Source organism: Gopherus flavomarginatus, chromosome 8, assembly GCF_025201925.1.
Source record: "Gopherus flavomarginatus isolate rGopFla2 chromosome 8, rGopFla2.mat.asm, whole genome shotgun sequence".
Taxonomy (NCBI): Eukaryota; Metazoa; Chordata; order Testudines; family Testudinidae; genus Gopherus; species Gopherus flavomarginatus.
This window is the reverse complement of record NC_066624.1, coordinates 76,028,104-76,045,673: the sequence shown is the minus strand read 5'-3', so window position 1 is coordinate 76,045,673 and position 17,570 is coordinate 76,028,104. Positions and strand designations below refer to the sequence as shown.

General features: G+C 39.7%; 1 protein-coding gene across 1 annotated transcript in view; it reads left to right on the top strand.

Annotated features, from left to right (window-relative positions):
* EPHA4 (EPH receptor A4) overlaps positions 1–13,808 on the top strand; it is a 135,703-nt gene extending 121,895 nt beyond the window's left edge. The window contains exons 14-18 of the mRNA XM_050964015.1: positions 1,422–1,571; positions 4,363–4,556; positions 6,930–7,085; positions 7,368–8,235; positions 11,287–13,808. Of these exons, the coding sequence (XP_050819972.1) occupies positions 1,422–1,571; positions 4,363–4,556; positions 6,930–7,085; positions 7,368–7,482 (615 nt within the window). The 3' untranslated portion in view covers positions 7,483–8,235; positions 11,287–13,808. The remainder of the gene's footprint in view (positions 1–1,421; positions 1,572–4,362; positions 4,557–6,929; positions 7,086–7,367; positions 8,236–11,286) is intronic.
* The last annotated feature ends 3,762 nt before the right edge of the window (positions 13,809–17,570 follow it).

The window sequence follows — 17,570 nt, the reverse complement described above, 5'->3', positions numbered from 1 at the left end:
GCAAACTGCAGTGAATCAATGTAATTTGCATTACAGTACATTGTCTTCTTTTAGTATCAGTAATGAAGTGCTGGGAACATTTGGATGAGCTCCACTGTACTCGATCAGCTTAAAAAAATGTTGAGCTTTACTGACAATTTTTAAAATAACAAGCGCATATAAGCCGTGTCCATACATCTGTGTTTGACAGAAGAAGGGAGTTTGCTTCACGGTCACAGATAATACAGTGAAGTGCTTTTTTTTTTTTGTAAAGCACTTGTCCTATCTTAACATAATTGTCCGTTCTATTCCCCATCAGGATTCTAACTCATTGAAGTGAAAGCATCCTAAAGCTGTAGTCACAGACGAAAAAGACATACTAATGCATATATGCATTCACACAGGGCCTTATCTAAAGCCCTTTGAAGTCAGTGGAAAGACTCCCATTGCTTTCCATGGGGTCTGGAAGAGCCCCATACTAAACACTCGACAGACACACAATGGACAATAAACTATCAGCCAGGTAAACAGACACAAAGGACAAGCAGTTAGGAACAAAAGGTGTCTCTATAAAATGCAAAGAAAAAGAAACTCAACAACATAAATTATAACACAGAAGAAAAAACATCTTTGTTCAACTTTCAGTAGTGTTCCCAGATGGGACTGCAGGAAACCTAAAGCTCAATTAAAAACACCTTGTGCATTAGCATAAACAAAAGGAGAAATCTCTGGCACAGCATCACTTGAGGCAAAATCAGATAAACGGGATGGAGTTCTTTTTAAAACATTAACTAACCCCAATGGCCTAATTCAGGTGCCCGAGCCTTTTTATTTGTGCGTGTCAAAAAAATGCAATAAAAAAAAGCTCTCCCCAAAGTTTGCTGGTATCAGAAGTGGTCCTGTTACATGATACTATACTTAACTGTTCCTATACTGACTGTAGGAGCCTGAAAGCTGATTTACTCTACTTCAGAGTTATGTACGGGATATCGTCCAGAGGGAAAAGCACAGTATTTCATACAGCTTCCCCGATGATCTTCTCATTATTTTGCTGTTCTGGGGGAGGGGGGGAGTCTATAACCACACTTTGTTGGACATGGGACAAGTAGGTCAGACAGGCAAGCAAGAAAATAGTCAAGCCCTTGCACTAACAGTGTGTACTTATTTGTTTTGTATACTAATCCTCTAATATATGCCTTTATAAACTCCTGGCTTTTTCCCATGCTCACTGTAGCCCTAAGCAGAAATCTGGCAGTGGGCTGATAAAAATACATTTAACAATTTACTTATTTGCATCCCTGTGACTAAAGAAAACAGATGGATGGCATCTGTCTCCAGGGCTCTGTCTTGCAGTTTTGAAGCCAGTGACATAGCACAGTGACATCCACATGAAGTGTCAGTCTAGTAGCTTACCAGCCTCTGTCTTCTTCTGTTTTTAACAGGGTGGCAAAATTCCTATCAGGTGGACTGCACCAGAAGCAATTGCCTATCGTAAATTTACATCAGCTAGTGATGTGTGGAGCTATGGCATTGTAATGTGGGAAGTGATGTCATATGGAGAGAGACCTTACTGGGATATGTCCAATCAAGATGTGAGTTCCTTTATGGTGTTGTTTTATTTTTTTTCTTCCTCTTCGTTTCATTTTTTTCTTCTTTCCTCGCAATCCCAGTGTGGTGGTGATGTGTTAGGCCCAAATTTTGCAAAAGGAGTAGTAGCATGAATGGACTCCCTTGCCCACATGTTTCCCTTTGCAAGATCAGACCCTTATATAAAATTTTCCATTTTGGATCAGACCTTGCTTCATCATGTCTGGTATCCTGCACCCACAAGTGACCTGTAATTGATCTATTTGTGCATCTATTGCAAGTGTTATATGAAGTTGAGCTTGTAGACTTAGATGAGGCACTCTTCTGAACCCGTTGATTAGGTGAATTCCAGAAAACACAATGACCATGATCCAAAAAAAGGATCCCTATGCAAAAAAGCACTTAAGCAAGTTTTTAAGTCCCATTAAAAGTCAATAGGACTTAGCCGCATGTTTAACGTGAAGTGTGTGCTTAAACGTTTTCTTGAATCAGAGTCTACATGTTGTATATTGCTCTTACTTCTATACTTTCTGCAATGTGTTATGATTTCTAGAAAAAAATTATTAACAGTTTTAAAGGAAATAGAAGAGTGAGGAATGGAGCTGAAATGTTCATAAATTCTCATTTAAAATATTTCAGAAATAATTATGTTAAAAAGAGAAGGACAATGTGAGTATTAATATTAAACTTCACTGAGGGTTACTGGGGAAAAAACACTTGAATTTATGGGGCTTCCCATTAAGAGTTAATTTCCCAAACCCTAGTATACTTGAAATTATTAGTATTTGTTGTTCATATAATTTTATTTCTTTTACAATATTCAGAACAATGCATGCAAGGTATAACTGTGATTATCACTCAAAGCATCCCTTGACAATGGAATAGTTTCCCCAAGAGGACATTAAAAAACAGCTTCACTAAATGATTGTTCTTAAATTATGCAAGTCCCTTTTAACAGTACCATCTGGACTACTTCATCCTATTCCAAAGGGGAGTACACACAATGACTGTTATTTCAGAAGAGTTTTTAATAATAATACTAATAAGGGTCTACACTAATAGAATTTTTACTCAATAAAACAAATATTTCCTGTGAAAATAATACATGGGCTGGATAGAATCCCTTTCCCAAGGGTTTTATAAGCAAATAAATGAGTGGAGAAAAAGTTAACCAGAATATATGCTTATGGAGTCAAAGGTGGGAAGTTAAATAACATTTTACAAATCATCCACTTTCTTATATGGAGCTGAACATTTTCAAAGAGCATTTACATGTGGATGGCATTTAATCTAAAAAAGGGAATTTAATTACATTTCCTTCTGATGTGGATATCTCCTCTGGCACCCTGCCTTGCCCTCCTGTATCAACAGGAAGTCATCAAGGCTTTACAAGAAAACAAAGCACCAGATGCACCTTGGAAACACATTCGTTAGCAATAATAGGTAATTCAGAGCAATACAGAAGTGGGTTTCCAGATGCCTTCCCTGTCTGATGGGTCAAGATAGATCCAAAAACTGGTGAGGTAGCTATGGTATTGTCTGTGGCTCCTAAAGGAAAAAGTGTTGTGCAGCTCACTTCATACATAGAGAATTACATAGACAAAGAAAGACAATGCAGTGGTGATGAATGGTTTGTGAAAAGTACTAGATTGACTGCCCAGGCAACACTAGTTCTCCTTATTCTCTAAATGGTCAGAGGCAGTGCAAGCATCTCCAGACTGTCAGGCATCGTGTCTTAGCCACTGTTCTGGAGACCAGCTCTAGGGGTAACAGCATAATTCAGTCTACTGGAGTATTGATTCATTGACTATTGATCTTTGTTCTCTGCTAAGTCTGCCAACAAAGGTGTCCATTAGTTCCAGCTGTGATGGGGGAAAGGGCTGTGATGTGGGTACCATCTATTAAGAACGCATAGATTGGAATGACCGCATAGATTTCCATACTACCCTCGGATAGTAATGAGCTATATGTACAGAGGGTGTGAGGTAGTTGCATAGAGTCAGGCTTTGGATCAGGTTGCATGCTGTTAATAGTTAACAAGTAAGCTGCACACGTTAACTGACACAATAGGCCAGATTGTGACTGTCCAGGTGGGAATGTGCAAGGGGAGGAAGAGGATGGAAGGAGACTCCCCCTCCCCTTTGAATATCAACCAGTCACAACTGGGGAGAGAGCACAGGCCCTATGCTAGATTGCACTGCTAGTGGAGCTGAGCTAGCTCAAGAGGAGGGAGAGCACAGGCTGCACCCTGAGACAGGGTGAAGGGAGCTCTGGCGCTGAGGTGCAGTCCTCAGAACTGGCTGAAATTCCTGCAGGATTCTTGCTGTGGCATTGCGCCTCCTCACCCCTATCCAAGATGACCAGCAGTTTAACTCCGGCCCCACTGTATTTCAGGAAAACAGTGATCCTCATCTGTGTTATTTTTGTGTGTGGCTCGTCAATGGGCAGCATCTTTGAAGACGTGTGCTTCGGAAGCCATACCTAATGCAACAAATGTTTATGATATTTATCCCCACTCATGAGCTTGAAATGCATGTGATTGTCTTCCCTGCACCATAGATGTTCCCTAAATGTGCTCATCTCCTCTGGTTTTAAACCTTAATTAATTTCTGAATTCGCAAAAGGAAATGGTGAGAGTAGGTAGGCCTCAACAGCGGCTTGAGTTTGAATTTTATTTTCCACATTGTTTCCTTTTGTTGTGGGTTTGTTTCCATGCTTAGGGTCAACGTAGAACGGTTTATACACAGCTACAGTCTGTGAAGTTCTTTAACTGTTCTTTAATGGTGCTGTGGGTAGGTTATTAAAGCCATTGAGGAAGGGTATCGCCTGCCACCCCCAATGGACTGCCCCATCGCTCTCCATCAGCTGATGCTGGACTGCTGGCAGAAGGAACGCAGCGACAGGCCTAAATTCGGACAGATTGTCAACATGCTGGACAAACTCATCCGCAACCCGAACAGCTTGAAGAGGACAGGCACCGAGAACTCCAGGTCAGCTGTGCTTTTTTAATGGTGATCTATGAGGGAATACATTAGAGGTGACAGGCAAGCTGTAACTCACCTAAACTGTGCTCACACGAAGGTATGCCTCACAGTGCTTGCTAGACTGCACAGCCTTTTTTATCCAGCGGAAGATTGTCTCCCATTGGGGTTATTCTGACATTCCATCCGACTGTGGGGCCCAGATGCTCCTGGCTCTGTGAAAGTAGAAACTGAATAAGGAAAGCAATTGGTTTATCCTACCAGCTCCGAATATTTTTATAACATAGATTTAAGGGTGGCTTTGAAAAGATCTGATGCAATTAAGTGATGTTTTCTTGACAAAACAAGACATGCTGAGTCTCTCTTTTTTTCAATAAAAGATCCTGAAGGGGTCTGCTTCAGTGCAATGTAACTAGTAGGAGTGACCTGGTTTGCTAAAGAAAAAAGTACATCATCAAGTTTTATAAACCCTAGATAGGATTTGCAAATGAGCGTTACAGCATTACAGCCAAAGCCTTGTGGGCACAGCGAAGGTGTGGATTAATTATGTGAATTTGAATTTGATTTTGTGGCAAGACAAAGTTTCATGTCTGTACTGATCCTGTGTCACGTTGCAAAGAAAATTTCAAAGCTGTTAAAGAGATCTTTATTTTGGGCCAGATATTCAGGTGGTGCAAATCAGTGGAACTCTTGAAATCAATGGAATTTCACCAATTAACACCAGCGGAGGATCTAGACCTTTATTTGGGAATGTGTTTGTCTGGTTTTAAAGCAAAATTAAGTCTGCTTGAAATGAATAAGTGGAAGGGTCTGGAGGGAGAAGAAAATTAGCAGAGAAGGATGATGGAGGAAAAAAAATCCTAAACATGATCCGATCCCTGAACAGAAAGGAAATAAGATATATATTCTCTATGCTGCCTGGAATGAGTCTCCCGGAATCAGTGGAGCAATAACAGAGGCCAGACAGTTCCTGATTCAGCCGCTGGCAGGCCAGCATAATGGAAAAAGCTGTTTTTCACTTTTAAACTAGTGGATCCCTCGGTGACTATTGCTTACCATTTACATTACCAAAGACAGGTTATTAGCCCTCTGAGGCCACTATCACCACACTTCCTCCAGATTGCCCTAATTGCAGCTGTAGCCTGGCGTGTGTATCCACCTCTGTGGTTTAAATAATTTAAGAATGAGAAAGTCATAATACCAACTGTTTAATCTCCTCCAACTTGATTTGATTCCAGCTCACAGATAACATATCTTTGACTACATTTAGTTATTACAATAGTTGACAGTCTGTTGTGTGTCCCTTTACCCTGTGTCCAAATCCCATTTGTAGACTTCTTTTCTTTTAGACTGCAAATTGTTGTGTATGCATTATATGTAATATGAAAAGGGGCACTGAACAGACTGCAAGAAAGTATGGGTGAATGTTGTGTTAAGTGCTACCAATGTGAACCCAATCCGTCTAGACAATATATAACAGCATTGCAGAACCAGTCTTTGATGCTATGCATTTTAAAATAAATGATCAAGATGGCATTTGCTTTGTTTAGATCTATGGTAGTAATTTACAGTGGCTTAATGAAAAACATTGCAATTTTCAAAATACATAAAATAATAAATGAGCTATTAAATAGGCACTGAATTTGTTAAAATAATTATTCCAGAATCTCTACAATGGAAAATAAGAAGCACATTCCACAGAGCAAACAAAGATCAAAGCTACCATTATTCCCACCAATCCCTGCACACGTGCTGATCAGGAATGGATTGATTAAAGAGGGGATTAACTCCCGGCTGTCCTGAGTTTGTTTGAACGCACGGAGCCTGCTTGCAAACCTGGCTAGAAGCCTGCCTGAGCTGAACTCTCCCTGAGGTTTGAGCTCCAATCCAGTCTGGCAGGTTCTGAGCTCACAGTTCCTCTGCTCATACTTCAGTAGTGTTTCTGTAGTTGCTGAACTGAGGTGTGACATAAGCAAATTTGGCAAGTGCTTGAATTGCTGTATGCAGGATACAGACACAGTAGCCTGAACATGTTGCAGCATTCAGGACCTCATGGTTTGCTGAGCACAAAGTGTTTTCGATGAACTTTGTTGCATCTGGGGCTTATACTATAAAAGGCACAATGATTTGATAACAGTAGACACCTGGAATCAAATTTATTCTTGGGGACAATTGGCCTGTTTTTATATGGTTGCTGAATTTGTCATTGGTTACATTTTATAGTGCATGAGCCCCAATTTTTCCTAGTTACAGGCACCATGCTTCCCTTGTTTGAACTAATCTTCTGTTTTGCCTAGTCCCAGCGTAATCATTGCAGAGCTTAAACTTTGTTCTGTTAACCAGCTAATACCTGTTGTCTGTCCATGTATTTTCTGCTCCTAGACCAAACACTGCTCTGTTGGATCCGAGTTCTCCGGAATTCTCAGCCGTCGTTTCTGTTGGGGATTGGCTTCAGGCCATTAAAATGGATCGATATAAGGATAACTTCACAGCTGCTGGCTATACAACCCTAGAGGCTGTGGTACATATGAACCAGGAGTAAGTACTCAGCATATAACAAAAACTGGTAAATCTGGATTTAATCGGCTTCTTTTGCTTTGTGCAACACATCATTACACTCATTAAAGGAATGGAATGCCTTTCATTTGGATGGAGTAGAACTTTAAAATGCTTCCACAGTGCCTTCAGTTATTTAATTAAACATTTCTATACATCTGCCTTGCTTTTGCAGTATTACATGTGGTTGACTCTCATATGTTGCTTTGCGTCAGCATTTAACACATGTTCTCAGCCCTCTGCTTCTTTTCTTGTTTTAATCAGTGATCTGACGAGAATTGGGATTACCACCGTTGCGCACCAGAACAAGATTTTGAGCAGCGTCCAGGCAATGCGGACCCAAATGCAACAGATGCACGGCAGAATGGTTCCCGTCTGAGCCTGTACTGAATAAACTCAAACTCTTGAAATTAGTTTACCTCATCCATGCACTTTAATTGAAGAACTGCACTTTTTTTACTTCGTCTCCTTGCCCTTTGAAATAAAGACCTGCAGCATTGCTTGCTGTACCGATTGCTGAAACCGTGGGGAGGGGGTCCTATCAAAATGACAAGCCGTCATTTTAAACCAGACCTGGAACAAATTGTTTCTTGGAATATACTTCTGTTCATCAAGGATATGTAAAATACATGTATCTATATAAATATAACATCACATTCAAGTTTTGATGCTGTGTTTGCTGCCAGATACTGTGCTTAAAAAATAATTATTCTTCCTTCCTCCAACGACCTGGGGGTTACAACCACAGTATTTTATTTGTGGGATAAACCATGCTTGTGCATCTTTCACTGGAACGAAGAATCTACCCCAGGATATTTTCTGCAGACTCAGCATGTCACTGATACCATGCAGAAACCTCAGTGAGAATATTGTTCAGCTGATCAGTGCCTCTCAGTTAGTGATTTACCCATTTACAGGGTGAGATCGGGAATAACCCACCTTGAGGATTACTGGACAAAACTGGACTTCTGGGGGGATTTGTTATTGGCTGTTGTTGTGCCATACTGAGTTGTAAATCTGTAAACCTTTTGCAAACATCTGACAGTCAGCTGTGACAGTCTTGACTGTGAAACTTCCAGACTCTCATCCCTTTCCCCTTTGAAGGAGCAATCACTCTTGCAACACTGAAAAGGTCAGTGAAAGTATAGCCTCCATTCTATTCCTGGTGTTTTTATTTTTTCAAACTATACTATTACCTGTAAATACTGCGTGGAAGAAAATGCATGTAGGATTGTGATTCCCGATTGTTTTGGATAAACCTTTACTAGTTTGCCAGACTAAGCTCAACTGTTCCTACTGCGCCACATTCAGTTGCATGCACTCTTTAGTGACAATGGAAATTGGGCTGTTCCAAACCTTAGTCTCACTTGCAAGCTCAATTGTGGGTTGAAATGTGTATAGATGATGGGAAGTAGATGGTGTTGGTGCACAGTTCATCATGAAGAGCCTACCCCTGTTCCTGTTGATTTCTCACTGGTGGGTGAAGGATTGGACTCTGCAGTAGTGGTGGGAAAACAGAGAAACAGGCACTAATGCCTAAAAGCACCAGTATTGGTAAATGTGCCATTAGAGGGGAACCACAGATATAAGATTTCCCTTGGTCTTTGGAAACATGATATACTCTACTTAGGTAGAACAATCAAAGCAAACCCTCTGACCTTCTTTTTAGGCTGAAGTTCAGTCTCTGCTGTCACATCTGTGGTGTTATGTGACCAAGAATGGAGTAAAATGGAATTATACATGCATTTTTTCTTCCTTTTGCACATGTAAGCTAGTGTGTAGTGATGGGTACACATCAAACAAAAATGTTACTCTAGTCTAGGAGATCCCTGCATTTTTATTTGATCACGTGGGGATTCAGTTTGGTGAGATCAAGAGAGCTCCAGACACATTTGGGCTTGAATTTTATTTGTATGAAGATCCATTAACACTGTTCTGTTAGTGTAAAGAGGCCTTAAATTGGGCATAAATTACACATACAGTCCGTTTAAGGCCACTTTACACTACCAGAGCAGTAGTACCTTGCCAGACCTTAGTGTATCTGAATAGTAGACCCATTTGTGCTTTGATGTGGAGGTGCAGAGAAGAGGACTTTCATGCCCCTGAGCATTGATTTTTGCAAAGTTTTGTGAATAACAGACAGAGTCTTAGTAGGGTGAACTTCACATTTCAAAAATGATGAGATCATCTCTCAGGTCACAGTTGCTTTTGGTCCACCTCTACACCTGACAGCAGCTTCAAAAAATGACTGAGTTTGATATGTTGAAGTTTAAAGTCACTATTTATTCTGAATCCAAAACAGTTGACTTGATTGAACAAGTCAAACTTTCCATTATAACAAAGTCATTCTCATTATTTTTTGTCACTTGTAACAATAACTTGCTGATTTGAACCACTAGCTTTCTCCCCAATCCCCAGGTCCCAGCTTATTCTGAAAGCAAGTTGTTCAGAATGTGGGATCCTAAATTTGAGACCTGTAAAATCATCACAACTTAGTAAAAACCTTTTTGCAACATTACTCATAAGAGCTTTTCTATTTGGGAGGAATTTGAGATTTGTTTAAAAAAGTACTTAGACCATCATGTTTTAACATTATTTTGCTGGAAGATGTAAGACCTGGAGATTCATTTGAATGATCTGACATTTGTACTTTGCCAGCAAATATCCTTTGTTCAGTTCAGAGACATTTATCTTCCCCTTGCTGCAAACCTGCTATAGAAAGTCAAGGCTATCTTTTAAATAAAAAAAAATGTACCCAATTCTCTGGACAATTTGGAGAATTATGTAGTAGGCATCTAGTAACAATAAGGTCAGAGTATTTCAATATTTTCTTTTTCTTGAAGGCAGTTCAGAAACTAAATTTTCAGTGCTGCCACTCATACTAACTTCACTGTGATCAAATGAGAGTGGTGAATGGGCAAGAACATGAACATGTTTTTAACTGGAGGAAAGGTAGGGGTGTGTGTGTGTGTGTGTGTGTGTGTGTGTAAAACTGAAGGGGTAGTAGAAAGAGAACTTAAATGGAAAATGGAGTTTTTTCTTAACTAAAAAATGATTATTCCACTCAGGACTTTGCATTAGGAAACTGCAGGGTGTCAATTATGCTGCAAGGGAAATGAAAGCTTCTTAGCAAAAAGGGATACAAAAGAAGTTCACTTCACTAAATTCACCTGATAAATTCATGAGCTTTTTTAGTTTTAAACGTGTGTTTTTTTAGTAGAAAATTGCATGCACAGAAGCACAGGCTGATCTTTGTACTGGTCATTGGCAGGCTAAACTGTCATTAACTTAGCCAAGAAGATGCTCCTGAATTCCAGTGGGAATTCTTCATATATACATGTGAATTGTACTTTCCATCCACTCTGAAAGAAAACCCTCTTTGTCTCATTTGGAAGTCATTTTCCCCACCTGCTGGTAGTGTTTTTAATTCTGTTGGACTTACCCACGTTACCCAGTTGCGTTGCCTGCAAGTAAGTCCAGGATTCATCAGTTCTTCATAATAACCACCTGAACACACCTTTGTTTGCCACTGTGGAATTGGCATAGTGGGTCAGGGCTACGAGGAAATGCAGTGTTGATCCTTGCTGCTGACACACGCGCACATACACAGTTGGCTTTGGTGTGGTTCTCTGTTCCCCTGCTAATATAAACCATTTACAACACCTCTCTCTCTCTCTCTCTCTGGGAATTGTTCATTCCATTGCATTTGGAGATTCTCTATTGTTTACACCTCGCCATGATTTGTGGGATTAACTCTACTGCTCCTGGAAGACACAATGACATGCTTTTGGGTAACAGAAGGCACTGTTAATGGTTGGACTTCCATTAATACTACCATTTCTGAGCAGTGCAGATAGAACACAGTCAACTGGAAATCCTGCACCTTTTCTTCCTACATTATTTCTTTAAACTATTCAGTGAGCCGGAATGTTGCCTTCACACTTAAATACAGATAATAACCATACAAATGTAATTTAAAAGGAAAAAAAATAACAGTTGTGGGCTTGTGCAAACTGGCCAATTCCCACACCTGCCTATTTGGGCAGGGAACCTCATTACCTAGGGGTAAATGCAGTGGCAACTTTGTTAGGAAATCCAAATGGCTGCTGTCCAGGTGCTGCTGTAGCTGCGTTTGTCCAGGAATTTGTATTTGGTCTAATGTGTTCCTGTTTCCTTTTTACAGGGAAAATAGATTCTTCTTCATTGGCCTCACAGCCTTTCCTATTGATCATATTGACCATGGGAGAACAAAAGACCAGACATGAAGCCTTCCAGATTCCACAAGCCCTGCTTCACCAGCACTGATTCTGGGGAACACAGACACTCAATAAGTGGAATCAGTCCCTGAAGAGTGGGGACTTTTAATTTCCCTCTTTGCATTGAAACAAAACAAAAAGACTATAAGGTTCAATATCTGTTCTCCAGTTGTCATTTGAAGAATGTACTCTATCAAAGCCCTTCAGACTTCTGGGATTTCCCCTCACTCTCTTCTTCCTTCTTATGGTTTTATTTATATATTTTGATTCTCCCCCCATCCCCCTGCACCGTACCCTCTGCATGTCACTGCTGCATCTTGTTTGAGTGCAAGTGACAGAGCACTACAGGTATTACCATGGACGCCAAGTCAGATGGCATGACACAGAACCCAGTTCACATGAGCTGCCTATATACATTGCTGAAGTGACATTTTACACAAAATGTGCCATTGCAGTGATATAAATATTTTTTTTTCTTAAAATGGGTAACAGACTTCTTATCTCTTCCAAATGTGCGCGTGTGTTTTCGTGGATCTGCATCGCTGCATGTGTAGAACTGCCTGTGAATATGCCGAAAGAATCTCTGGAAGCTCTGGATTCCATCCATCGCTAGTCAGAATTACATGGAAAACAACCCAGCAGATGATGTCTGCAACAGTAGCAAGAAAACACACACAAAAAGTTTAAATTTCTGTATCTATAAATGTATTTTATAGCTGCCACACTAACCTTAATGACTGGTTCTGCAGACTAGAACAGGGGCACTTTCACTTATGTTGTGGAGTGATGAATAATAAGATCCATAACGGTGATAAAGCTTTCCATCAATATCACTTATTCTTATCAAGACCTGTTCATGATCAAAAACAGTTTCTTGATGAAAAGTTGACAGGCAACGATGCCTGTATCCATCCACTGGTAACTCTGAACTGTTACGTAGCCTTTTTTATCTGAAAAAATAAGATTTTAAAGACTTGTTGAATGCAAACAAATATATGCAATTCTTATCCATTCACAGAAGCACATTGCTCAGTGTGCCAGCTGTGAGAACCATGTGTCCTGTAGCTGACAGTCAAATACTTCATTTTCTCCCAGCAACAGTTAAGGAAATTAAATTGCAAGAGACATTTACGATTACGGCTGTTAACAAAAGGGTTGCAAAAGTTTGTCGTGCTCCTAGTCTCCATAGCCAAAGGATAGGTGAATTAATGTACAAGGTAATTTCTGTGGCCCAAAGACCAGTGCTAACAATACCGGTACGACCTAGAAAAGTTTACTGAGTGTGGAGCGTTCACTGTTTATTTACCGTAAATTATCCTTAGAGTGTAGCTGTATGCTAGAGTCTGGCAAATGTGCTGCCATTCCACATTTTGAATTCAGCAACAGATATGCTCAACCTTCTTTCTGGTTGCAGAGGACTGATATCTACTGAGGTAGCACAGTACAGCACAGCAAGCTATAACGGGACAAGCAATCAGTCAAACATGCATTGGAAAAACCAAGACAAAATATGAATGTTGCCACGTTAAAAGAGCATGCCGCACTGAATGGAGCCATAAAGAAATGTCTCAAAGTTACTTCTATTTCCTCCTTCTCTCCTGGCCACTTTATTTTCATTATTAAAATAACATTACATGCTCTCATGAACCATACATTAAAGATCAATATAGCTGAGATGTGGGGAAAGCTCATGTAGTTGTGCTGAAGGCAGAAACCATACAACACTATCAAGGAGTCAGGGAGTGGAAGTGTGCATTGCAAAGCCAGCACATTCAAATTGCAGTTCTAAACAGAGCTTGAGTTAAAAAGTAAACAAGTTACTACAGACTTTACTTCCATCTTTTCCTCCTTACAGAAGACGTCATCAACAGGTCTCTCTAGCATGGCAAGCCTTTCTTAGAAATTGTTCTGCTCACCACACTACCGGTTGATGTTCGTCCAGGTTTCTTGCTGTACTAACTTTGTGATGGATCTGTGTATTTAAAAATGTATTTAAAAAAAAAGCTGGTACTTAACCAGTAAACAGGACTTAAAAAGCAGTATTTTTCTTTTATGTGACATTTTCATAACCAGAAAAAAAATCCTGAATACTAATCAAAGAAATAAAGAGAGAGTGCATTTATTTTTTTGTATCACTGCAAGTATGTTGGAATATGCAAGGACTATGGTTAAAAGTAGAATGTATGAGGCATATTATAATTTAGTTCATACTGAGAAAAAGATTCTAACAACATTTTTTGGTTCATGAATTTGAACAGTCTCTGGGTTAGACATAGATTTTCTATTTTAATTTGTAATTCCCCCCCACGCCCCCTCCATGAATTTTAGGTACACATAACTTATGTCATTTATTTATGGTCTTTTATACCTAGTTTGTAAAATTGTAAAATAGCAAACAATGCAAAAGTTTGCATTTGAAAACAATAAAGTAGTTGCTGTACAAACCTCAGATGTGGCTATTGCTAATTATTGCTACTGTTTATGATTGATCATTTGCTGACAATGCGCTTGGCATAGCACAAAACTTCCCTGCCCCCAAACTGGTTATTTCTCTGCAGTATTTGTGACAGAAGTGCACTCTTATCATATTAATACCGTAATATTCAGACATTTACTAAAGTACACCATTCTCCCCTCCTTACACAGATACCAGTGTATTCCAGGTGATATTTATGTGGGGGTGTGTGTGTGTGACAGTCATTAAAGATTTTATTTTGAGGTCTTATTAAGGTTGATTAAGACTTCAGTTTCCTGAACAATGAGAACAGCCCCTTTTTCAATTGTTCCCTTGACTGCTTCTTGCTATATTGCCATGCTGCCTTTTATAGGCTTATGAGGTGAAATTGCTAGCTTGATTGAAGTCAATGGGAGTTTTTCAATTTACTCCATTTGGGCCAGGATTTCACACATGATGGGGGAACACTGACCATGCAACTCTCAATCTTTCAGTCCACCACCAGGTGATGGACACTGCTGCTTTGCTCTTGTGTTACATTTTCAGGATAAGGAGTGGATCCAATGGTATGTGCTTGGAGACACATGGCAGAAGAGAGAAAGAGGAGATAGAGAGTTAGGGACTGTGGAATAGGGGATTGAACAGGGGCACAGTGAGAGTGGTGAGACAGCAAAAAGTGGAAGGAGTGAAGAATAGGACAGGAAAACAAGTAAAAAAAAAGGGAACAGGAATGGTGGATACAGAATGTATTGGCAAAGCAAAGTGGTAGTGATGGAAATTAGAATGTCTCTAACCATGAGGTGGGTAAGGTTCTGGAAAAGCCTCCCAATAGGAACTGTGGGAAGCAAACAATCTGTTTTAAGAGAGAGCTGGAGAAAGCTATGAGTGCAGTTGTCTGAGGGGTTTGCTTGTGATGGCAGGGAGCAGTGATCAAAAGCCCTGGGGCTCGCTTCTGGTTTTTGTCTTATGTTCCTAAAAGCTCATGCTTCAGGGTTTCAGCTAACTACCTGCAAGGGTCAGGAAGGGAAATCCCTCCACCACACACATGTATTCTTAAAGTTTTTCTTAGTCTCCTTGCTCTAAAGCACTAGGGATGGCCACAAGTGGAGATGGGACACTGGATAGGGAGGGTTCAGGGCTCTGAGGTGACACTTAGCATTTTTTCTCTCAGGTGCTTGGCTGGCTGGTTCTTGCTCACATGCTCAGGTTCTAACAGATTGCCATATGTGGGGTCAGGAAGGAATTTTCCCTGTTGGTCAGATTGGCAGTGACCAATTGTGGGGTGGGAGGTTGTTTGCCTTCTTCTGCAGCATGTGGGTGCGGGTCACTTGCCAGGATTACCTAGGTATGGCTCCCCTACCATTTGCCAAACCTGTCTTCTCATATGCAGAGGGTACTTCTGGCAAACTGCGCATTGGGTGGATGAGAGATGTGGAGAAACATACTAGGAACTTCTTTGAAATGACCAAACTCCTTTATTACCTCCTGTTTGAGAAGATTTTTGACTAGTCAAAGACTAGTGCCACTAAATCAGCTATGAGCCCCTATCACTAACGAAGGAAACACTGAAGTAGCTCAAAGTGTAATTCACAGAGTTTTAACTGTATTTAAAAAGAAGTAAGGCACGTGTAATAATGAAGGCTTCTGCTGCAAAAGGTCTCCAACGCACGTAAATTGTATAAGGAGAATCTTGTAGGGCTACAATGCATTCATTCAGGTGTGCTAAGACTACTGTTGCAGTCTTCTGGAAATAGATTTGAGTGGTATTGTCTCTTTTTTCCATTATTTAAGAATGAGTATAGACTGAAAAAGGCCATTTGTTTAACTCTTTGGAATTCTATTAACTATGTGAGAAAAAAGTCTCCCATGTTCAGCAAATGCAACCAAACATTGCTGAAGGGTACAGCTGTGTAGTCCAAGTATCAAGTTTGGAATACACAGACTTTCTGGAACCACACGTTACAATTGCATCAGTGTTCACTTAATCATCCTGGACAAGGAAGTCAAATACTATATGCAATTTGTACGCACCACGAAAAGGGAGGCCACCCTTCTGAAAATGTACTCTTCAAGATTTATTTAGCTTCTGACTCGTGACTGAAACTCTGTTGCTGTCAGTGGAATTGCACCATGGATGAATTAGGCCCAATACATTATGCTTTATGTGCAGTAAACTGTCGAAATTTGTATCATTTGTACTTGGGAAGAAATATCAAGCAACGGGATGCTCCTACCATTTATACAGAGAGAACATGCACGCTGGCCAAAAGATGACAATTCCTTATTCAGAAAACTTTAGAGGTTTTGTGTTTGTATTCTATATTGGAATGAAAACAAAAGCTTTTGAAGGTTTTTGTGAACCGGAATTGTGTCAAAACATCCATTTTTTTCAATCTAACGGGTTAGGCTTTCACTCTCTCCAGACAGTCCACCCTGCACCTAAGAAACTGTGCCACCAAAACCCATGTTTTCAAAAAATGTTTCCCTTTTCATTTTTTTGACAAAGAAAATAATCAAAAAATTTCAGACCCTCTCTCTGTCTTGCCTTATTATAACAGGAGGACAATAAGAGAGAGAAAAGGGAATGAGCTGCTAGTATACCTAAAGCATGTTTTTGTGTCCCTTACTTGCAAAGAATGCAGCTTGCTTCATGAGGACTCTTTTGAGTAGCGTAATGTGAGAAAAGGCATGATTTATTTTCAGATGCTGGGACCATTCTAGTCATGTCAAAATCCATTTTGCCTTTTTTTTTTTTTTTTGGTTACAATTGCAAAAAATGCTCGTGATACTCTTAAATCAACAATAGGATTAAAACTATATGCATTTGAGGCCTTGAGCTTAGTTATTTTACCTATTCCCTTTTAAGGAAGTACCCTTGGGCCATTGACTGATTCTCTATTGAATGGGTAACAGACCTCTGACGTATCTTATTTCTGGCAGTGGCCCTGAACATAATTCTTTGTTTACAGCAGCCTCACAGAAAGTTTTATGAATATGTACAAGTTTGCCTAAAATATAAAATTAAAATCTAAAGCATTCCATTCCAATCAACTTACTAAAGCATATATTTTACATACACAGATGGAGAAAGTAGCCACGGGACTACTCACTAACTTGTTTTAATATATATAAATAAAGCAAGTATTATATAGATAACAGATAAGGGCCAATTATATCCCAGTAATCTGCTGTGGTTTACTAGCTTGAAACCAGACCAACAAAGTAATGAGATCCATGTTTTTCATAGTGTTTAGTTACTTATTTAGGATTCTGTTTCATAAAATGCACCATAAAACTGTTCAAACTGCAGCAGACACTTCAAAGCCAAAGTTCTGCCTTCAACTTGTGAAGATTGTTTGGTTTTTTTTGTCAGAAGTTGACTGACAAAACAAAAACAACATTGGAATCTGATTCTCACCTCACTTCCACCAGCCTAACTCAACTCCATTGAAGTCAATGTCTAGTCAGGCACTGTCAATAGAGAATCAATGGAAGTTAGGCTGCTAGATATGTTTGAAATAACCCTCGGCACCTGTCTGCATTTGTAGGTACATAAATACATTTAAAAATCTGATCCTCAAAGAACAGATTAGTGATGAAGCTATTCATTGGAATAGAAAATGATTGTTCTTCAGTGATGGAGAAGCACTGAGGTATTACAAAATTAAGTGACAATTACAAGGCTATACATCTACTTCAGTCTTTCCATGTCATAAATTACTCAAGATTTTGCCCATTAGATTGTTGCATCTTTGA